The 9369-nt window shown below is 32.5% G+C and overlaps 1 protein-coding gene across 1 annotated transcript; it reads left to right on the forward strand.

Annotated features, from left to right (window-relative positions):
* The first annotated feature begins 4161 nt into the window (after window positions 1-4161).
* LOC115968583 lies at window positions 4162-5808 on the forward strand. Its single transcript, XM_031088005.1, has one exon. The coding sequence runs from the start codon at window positions 4421-4423 to the stop codon at window positions 5576-5578; it is 1158 nt and encodes a 385-aa protein (XP_030943865.1). The 5' UTR covers window positions 4162-4420; the 3' UTR covers window positions 5579-5808.
* The last annotated feature ends 3561 nt before the right edge of the window (window positions 5809-9369 follow it).

The following is a 9369-nucleotide window of genomic DNA, read 5'->3' on the forward strand; positions in this document are numbered from 1 at the left end:
ACAGTTGAATGTATGTTCTACACTGTGTACAAATATACTTCTTGTTGTTGTTGTTGTTGTTTTTTTTTTTTTTTTTTTTTTTTTTTTTTTTTTCTTTTTTAATTGTTGGACATACTCGCTAGGGGCTGGAAGGTCGAGGTAAAACATGTTGGACATACTAGCACGGAAGCCAACTTTTGTTTAAACCAAATAATTAAGGGCTTATGGTGGGGCAGAGTGAACAACTACATTCTTATAATTTAAGGTCTGTTTGGTACATGTGTTCAAACATATGTTTTTAGTTTTTAAATAACATTACATGTATTTTTACACATAACCTCACAGTTTTGTTATATTTCCATAAATATATATATATATAGTAGGATTTGTATTATATATATATATATATATATAGATTTGTAGGATCTTTTGCACAAGACATTATTAAGACTCATATAAACTACTACATTCTTATAATTTAAGGTCTGTTTGGTACATGTGTTCAAACATATGTTTTTAGTTTTTAAATAACATTACATGTATTTTTACCCATAACCTCACAGTTTTGTTATATTTCCATAAATATATATATATATATATGTAGGATGTTTTGCACAAGACATTATTATATATATATATATATATATATATATATATATAGGTAGGATCTTTTGCACAAGACATTATTAAGACTCATATAAACTGCTAATGGACAATAAGTAATTTTCTTTTGCTTGGTAAATGCGGGGGCTTGAACCCCCGAGTAATAGGTCACTTACATAACCGGGTACCAACTCGCCTAGAAGTGGTGGTAGTGATGGACAATAAGTAATTAATCAATAACTCTTATTTTACCCCCTGCCAAAAAAAAAAAAAAAAAAAATTCTTGATAAAGCAAATCACAAATGACTTTGAGTGATTTACTCCATGAAAAATTCTAATTGTATTAATAATTTTCTTATAAAATACTTACCAATTCATGTGACAATAATAATATGAATAGTGTTATATCAATAACTTAAAACTTCATAAATTGCTTGAATTGAAATATTTTCTAAAATTTTCAAACTTCCAAGATTACAATAGTCAACTTAAGTTACCTTTTAAAGTCTCACTTAAAAATTTCTGCTAACCAACCCATCACACACTTTATAAAATTTGTAGTAACTTGATATTATTCCAATATTCCTTACTCCATTCCCCAATAAAAACATGTTACAGAAAGTCAAAAAGTTTTGCCACAAGTGGGGAAATCCTGTTGGCTAAAAAGTTCAGAGTCTTGTTCAAGCCCGCATGCCTCCCCAAGAAAAAGTCAGAAAATTAAAAACAAATTAAAATGAAAGATAAATCCAGTAATATCTAAAAATGAAATCAAAAGCATTCATCAAACAGTTGCACTGTGCTGAGGCCTTTCCATATTAGGAATGTTTTGAAGCATTGGTCATAGCAAAAATGTGAAATTAGCAGTAGTGTACAAGAACCTGTTTAGTTAGAGATTTCTAGTAATATTATTTAAGTTTTGTGAAAATATGTGTAGATAAAAATACGTATTGTAGTGTTTAAATAACAGTTTTCATTATTTAAACACTATTATCAAACGGGACCTAAACTGTGCACATAATAGAAAATATGAGCAAAATCTTTTGTCAAGTAATCATAATACTATTTTCACTCCTAACTAGTCTTTGAGAATGGCGTACAGATTAGGTCCAATAGGGTGTTCTCCTATTTAGATGTAATTCTTGTTTTTAGTCTAATGATAAGCAATTAGGAAGTGTTTAGAGCAATTTGTGCCCTTTTTAAAAAAAAAATAATAATAATAATAAACTCACTCGCACAGAGGTAGAGGGAAGGGGATCGTGCAGGTGTATTTGAAAATGCTTATTTGCTACTAGTTTATTTGTTTAAATGTGAGATATAAAAATGAGTTAAGTTAATAAATTGAGTAAAATTGACTTATTTATTTATTCGTTAAAATTGACTTATTTATTTAGAGTAATCTTTTGTTTCACCATGAAGCAAATTAACTTAATAGAAACCTATTTATTGGGAATATAGAATTAATTTAATAGAAATTAAAAATCATTTGTGTATAGAAGTAATTTTTTCTTGTAAAACAGATGACCAATAAAATAAATACAAATCTCATATACCACTTTTCATTAATTAAACATATGATAAATTATGATTGATACAACATAAATTAGAACTAATAAAATGTTATACAGAGAATTTTTATTTCACAATAAGCACATTCCAGTTCTCTCTTAGTTCAATTATTATGTGTTCCATGCACTTCCGTGTAACATTGCTATTTAAATCTGGCAGCAATATCTAAACCGATTACCTTAAAATATCACTGTCAGATAAATGAGCACCACTTTGGTTTATGTCTCATTTTAATAATTTTCCCAAACAAAAGGAAAAGAATCAAAAGATTTAACAAAACGGTAATATAGAAGCAGCCATTTTAGCCGCCTAACTTATTTGATGAAAAGAACCTCACTACACTTTCGTGAAAAAGACACAGCCACACGGTCCATTTATCAAGCGACAACACACTTCACCTTTTCTTTTTCCATTTTACTTTTTATCAGTAAATTTACACTTCAATTCAATTTAAAGCTCTTCAAAATACTATCTCAGATTCTCAGTACATTTACACTTCCATTTTACTTTTTATCAGTACATTAAATAAAAAGCAGGATTGTGTTGGTTTCTTCAAAAAAAAAATAAAATAAAATAAAAACAAAACTATCTAATTTATAAAGTTAAGGAACTTTTTTATTTTTTTGAGAAGTATAGTTAAAGAAACTTGGGTAAGTTACCAATGGACCATGGTTTCTATCAAAATCTACGCATTATAGTTTAATGTTTTCAATGAAGACGTATATAATTTAATTTCCTTCTCTCTCTAATGTAATTATTTAATTATTACAAAAATTAATTATAAATGTTAACGAATGTCTTAATGATAGATGTTAAAATGTATTTAGCTTTACATTAATTAACGAATGTCCAAATATCATATATAAAGTGTTGAATTATTAGCCATAATGCAAAATTTTCAGAAAGAAAACAAATAGCTATAGGGAATAACAAAATATTTTATTATTTATTTTTTTACATTTTAAGAGAAAGTAAAATTACATACAAATATCAAGAAAAGCACCTAAAATTTATATTGAATTTGTATACATGAGATCTGTACAACTAATAAACCACTTAAATCTATTGAAAAAAAAAAGAGTCCGAATTTGTTAAGGATGAAATCTAAAACTTATGTTTTACACCATCCAATAAAAGATTATCATATCACAATTTTACTTAAAATTCAATATATCCTACCACACCTAATAACATTTTAATAAACTTTTAATTTGGTTGGATTTATATATGAGTATTAAAATTGATTGAGTGTAGTTATGCTTATTCTTAAATATGTGATAAGATAATGTAGCATGTTGAGATTTGAGGGGTAAAACATAAGTTTTACACCACATTCTTACTGAATTTAATCTCTAAAAAAAAAACACTTACATAATATGGGTTGTTTGGTTTAGATTGTTTTCCTTGTAAAAGGGAAACTGCAGTTTTTAAAAATATCACATTTTTTCAAAGTAGAACTCTACTTTTAGAGTAATAAACAAGATAAATTAATGAAAATGAATTTCGCTTAAGTTCAATGCTCCTATGTGTTGGACGCGACATGAGCATGACACTTGTTCTAAAATACCATGCGTCGATTCCATATCTTATCGAATACATAAAGCACTAAATGAAAGTCTTTTCAGATGAAAATAAATTCATCCAATTGCAAACTTTAACATTTTTCTAATAACAAGCCAAAAAGGTTCCTAGCAAGATTTGAGGACAAACAAATTCAAGAGCCAATTAATTAAAAATTCAATTGGCTAAGATTTATAGTCATTCAAAATATAATGGTAAAAAAAATTAATAAATAAAAAAGTGCAAACTCAAATCATAGAGTATGTCTGATAATACATGTTAGTGAAAAAATATATAAAAATATGTGTAATATTATTTAAAAACTGAAAAAATACTTTAAACTCCTTAAACTCCTATATCAAACGACACCTAATTTATACTAGAGAAAACACAGGCCTAGCCCACAAGGGGTGAAAATTATAATGTCGGAGCAGTAGGTAGATTTATAAAGACAACTTCCTTTCCCATGAGTTAACCAATCCTGTTCCTCTACTCAGTCTCCTAGTCAAATTCCTCACCCCCACACTCAGCTTCTTCCCCTCTCCTTCCTCTCTCTCTCTCTCTCTCTCTCTCTCTCTCTCTCTATAAGGCCTTACAGTCCCAACATTTCCCAGTTCCCACCTTCTCAAAGACTCAAAACCACAAAAAACACCTCAAAACTTCTTCAACTATATCACACCAAGCCAAGCCAAGCCAAGCCATAATCCAAAGCATGGAGATGGAAGTAGTTTTACCAGTCCCTCCTGTAGATTTCAACTTCGACAGTAATTGCTCCTCTCCATACATCACAGCACCTTCAAGCCCCCAAAGATTTGGCAACTTCTTCTTCAGCGCCCCAACTAGTCCTTCTCGTGCCTCTACTTTCTACCAAGACCTGCAATCTCTTCATGATATGCCAAGAAACTCTGCCTCCTCTGTTATCCCCTTCAATTGGGAAGAAAAGCCTGGAATTCCCAAATCCAATAACAGCAACAATAATGATGATGATGATGATGAAGATGAAGATTTTGCATTTGATTTTAGTGGGCAATTAGAGAGGCCTTCTTTGTCAGCAGACGAGCTTTTTGATGGTGGCAAGATTAAACCTTTGAAGCCCCCACCTCGTTTACAAGTTGGAGGTAATGATTCGGGTTCCAATGTTTCCTCTCCAAGGTCTCCAAGATCTCCAAGATCAAGAATTTCTCAAGGGAAAAGAATGGTCCAGGAAGCACTATCACCACGTCACAAGAAAGATTTTGATCCATTTGCAGCTGCTTTAGAAGAAACTCGTAAGGAAGGACAAGAACAACATGAACAAAAGCGAGGCAGAGAAAGAAAATCTAAAGGGTCATCTTCTTCTTTTTCTTCTTCAACAAGTTTTTTACGTAAAGGAACAAGATCTCTGTCTCCTCTGAGAGTTTCTGACATTGTCTTTGGAGGGGAAGAGAATTCACAACCCAAAGTCATTTCTTCAACAACAAGCAACTCTAAACCTTCTACTTCTCCTTATTCTTCATTCTTGTCATCTATTTCATTCACTAAAGGTTACAGAAAATGGAGGCTCAAAGATTTTCTCTTATTTCGAAGTGCCTCAGAGGGTCGAGCAACAGGTAAAGATCCATTAACAAAGTACGCAGTTTTGTCCAAAAACAAGGTAGCTGAAGATGTCAAAAACTCGAGCTTTCGATCCACAGACAGTACTGGCTCTTCAGTCTCGAGCTCAAGAAGGAGAGGACCAGTTTCTGCACACGAATTGCATTACACAATGAATCGAGCTGTGTCGGAGGAGATGAGGAAGAAAACTTTCTTGCCTTACAAACAGGGACTATTGGGTTGCTTGGGGTTCAACCCTGGTCTGCATGAGGTTTCAAGGGGTTTGGGGGGTCTTTGACACGTGGATCAAGATGATGATGATGATGATGATCCAGATACCTCATCTGGGTCCCTTGTTTGATATATATATAAATTTTCGTTTTAGTTTATGTAATTTTATGGTTAGCTTGATATGAATAGCTTTGATATTTTTGTTCTTTAATTTGTGTCTCTATCTATAGAGGGACTGAAATTGTATGAAAATTGTTTCTTTCAATTTATACAAGGACATATAAGAGTTATAGAGGAGTGTTTGATTGCGTATATTATTTGAGTGCAAGCAAACATTTCCACCTTTGAAATTTCAATGATGCATTATTTAAACACTAGGAAACTGTAATTCTTATCAGCTAAATTGATACATCAAGCTCAAAAAACCAAAATAAATTGACACATAGCACTAAATTGTTAACACAGCATTTTGGCTATGGCCCTCCCCAAAAATAAGACACAACATTTCTGCCAGACTGATATAGGAATGAACTTGATACGAAAATATTTGTCATAACTTCCCTAATAGGATAAAATATAATTTTCTTTAGGTAAATGGAGAGGAGGGAAGTTGTACAAAAGAGCATCTTAGTACAATTGGGCTAACCATTTGAACCAAAATGTAATCATTTTATAGTGCAAAAAGTCTAGGATCACACCAGTTTTGCTTTTAATGTGAGAACTGAGAGGTAAGAGAGAAATTAATGTGTCAGCCAAATTTGGCTGGACTTTCTGGACGGAAAGTTGATTTTTTTATCTATGACACTGCTTAAATTACCTGTAATAATTTCCGCCGAAAAAACTTAAAAGTATAGCTCTTAGGCTTTAGTTTGTATGCATTATTATATGAAATAATGTTATATATATAGCCTTTACAACTCTCTCTCTCTGGTAAAATGATCTGAAAACCTTCTTTTGCCGTAGTATCACTTTCTGTTTGTCTGGACTTTTAGTTTTACCGTAGTTTATTTGTTTCCAGTGGAAAAGTAATTGATTTTGCTTCAGTTTTACTCTCAAATAGTACTCTTTTTTTTTTTTAATGCATTCCCAGGTAGTTAAAATTATCTAGGAAAGTCGAAATGTCGGAGAATGATAACACCTACATGGCTTAGACAGAAGAAAAAAAAAATAATAATAGAGGGGTGTGGAGGCAAAAGATGTTAGCTAGCATCACATGCGATTAAAGAAAATTGTACAAATATAATCATTAGGTTGTGGAACAATCATGGTATTGATGCTGTACAGTGTAAAGTTGTGTGATTGAGTTTTAGCACCAAGAATCAATCAAAAGGTGGACGAATTAGCGAATAGAAAATTCAAACAAGCAAAATTAAACAAACGAAATATATACCTTTCTCTTCCATTAGTGAACAAATTGCAATGATGAACAGTTGTACAACAACTCTAATTTCAAATGTTTTTAAGCCCAAGCATGTGAAAGTGTCTCAAATATAACGAAAAAAGAAACAAGTGTCATACTGTACTTGAACTTTCTAACGAGAAGTAAAAGAAAGAGAGGGTTTCAAAGTAGACAACAGAACTTACACTGCCAAAAAAGAAAGAAAAAGAAATAGGTGACAGCATAACTTCAAAAGACCTTTGCATTTATGCAAGTGCGTTTGGTAAATCCCAAAAAAAAAAAAAAAATCATTATTTTTGGGTTTTTCGAGCTTATTATTTTGACATATTTCATACTTGACTTCACTTTTTTTTTTTTTACTATACTTTTAACAAATAAGCAATTAACAAAACATGCTAAAAAAGGCAATTAATAGAACACATCGTATCTGTTTTGCAGCAAATTTTTTAGCTTTTTGTTTTTTGTCTCAATTTTTTTTTTCAAAATAAACTATTTAAAATTTTGTCACACATTTAAAATGAAAGTTACTAAAAGCTATATTTTTTGATAAATATTATGCCAATAAACTACCAAAAACCATAGGATTACTCAAACGGAATATATTATAATTATGTGTCCACTAACCATAAGTAGGGAAGCCCATAAAGCTCAATAACAAGAGAAAGGCTCACATGAAATTTAATTTTGAATCACTCAATCACATGCCTTGTTCTAGTGCATATATTCATACATTCTCCAATAATTTATTTATTAGTTTTTGTGTTACTTATATGCCTAGCAAAAGTCTTATACTCTTTTTATGTGGGACATGTTTATTAAAAAAGACACAAAATTACTTTATTTACATATCTATAATGAATTTGTAATATATACACACACATATATATATATATATATATATATATTAAAATAAAAGCTCAATCAAGAATTCAAATTATATTCTAATTGCATTTAAATTTTTTGTCCAATTTCCTTAGAAAATATTTCTGTGGGGCCGGGGAGCTTATGATCCGACCCACGCTCTATCCAGGCTCAGGGCCCGTGCCGAGGAGGTCGTGTGCCGAGGACGAATGATCAAAGGCCGAGGTGTCAAGGGGAACAGCTGAGGACGACCCTATCCTCGACACTCCAGGACTTCAATGGGAAGAGCAACGTCTTGATGAAAACTATCCCCAAACAGCCCCCTAAAGGGGATGTGAGTGGAATGGGGCCCACGTGGAGATACGGTGCAAAATTGGATCAAGAAAAATACGTCCCCTCCACATTAAATGCACCCGCCAGCGTCCTGATCATGTTAATGAAAAAAGACGCTTGAACGGTGTAACTTCGATCATTGCAACTAACAGAAAGTAAGAGGGGACAGCTGATGGGACGGGTACAAAAGTAAGCACTCGCCAGCGTCCTGATCATGTTAATGAGAAAAGACGCTTGAACGGTGTAACTTCGATCATCGCAACTAACAGAAAGTAAGAGGGGACAGCTGATGGGACGGGTACAAAAGTAAGCACTTGCCTAACCAACAAGTGAAGGGCTAAGATCAACCAAGAAGGACTATATAATGTAAAAGTTAGTGCACCAAGAGACTGGCTGGGAAAAATGGCTAAAAACCAGAGCCTCCCAGCTCGCCTCCAGGAGAAAAACTCCTACGACGAACACGAGTTAGTTATGTATGACCACCACGAAAAACCACCGTCTGGTGATCAAGGCCTAGCCTTTCAAACCCACGCTCTACAAATCATATTGTTTGGGCCTTTTTATGTGCGAACCCAACACTGTTATGGGTCGTTACAAATCGAGTCCTTACAATTTCTTTTTGAAAAAAAAATAGAATATATATAAAAATTTATTCGAATTTATTATATAATTATTTATTAGGTAGAAATGTTATATATATATGTAGGGACACGTTTTGAAGCTCAAACCCAAAATGTAAAGGGATATTGGCCCAATAAACCCAATACAATAAATTTGTAGAGAGTGGGTTAGAGAACTAGGCTCTAATAAGTTAGACAACAAATAGAATGGGTTTGAAAGGTAATCAAACAAAAGCAAGAGAGATTGATCCAAATAAATTTGCTCTCGGCCCAGTCCGAGGAGGTGAGTTCTAATATAAATCAATTGAACATATTACAAATACAATTTTGATTGCTACAATCCTTTCTTTCTCTCCTTTTTTTGATCCTCTATCCATAGAGGATCTCTTACATTATATAGTTCTTTTTGGACAATTTTGATCCTACACTTGCTGATCATTTGAGCCACTACTTGAGTTCTTGTCCAATCAGACACCCTCTTTGGCTTTCTGTGAGTTGTGGTAGCCAAGGCAGCACTGTTCAGAGGTCTTCTCCACATAAATGTGGCCAGAAAATTAGCTGCAGGGCATTCAATGCAGTGGCAACAGCTTTTCCTTAGATATTTCATAGCTTCCACTCTTCCAGTACGTTCATGATGCATGTCCC

This window comes from Quercus lobata, chromosome 11, assembly GCF_001633185.2.
Source record: "Quercus lobata isolate SW786 chromosome 11, ValleyOak3.0 Primary Assembly, whole genome shotgun sequence".
Taxonomy (NCBI): Eukaryota; Viridiplantae; Streptophyta; class Magnoliopsida; order Fagales; family Fagaceae; genus Quercus; species Quercus lobata.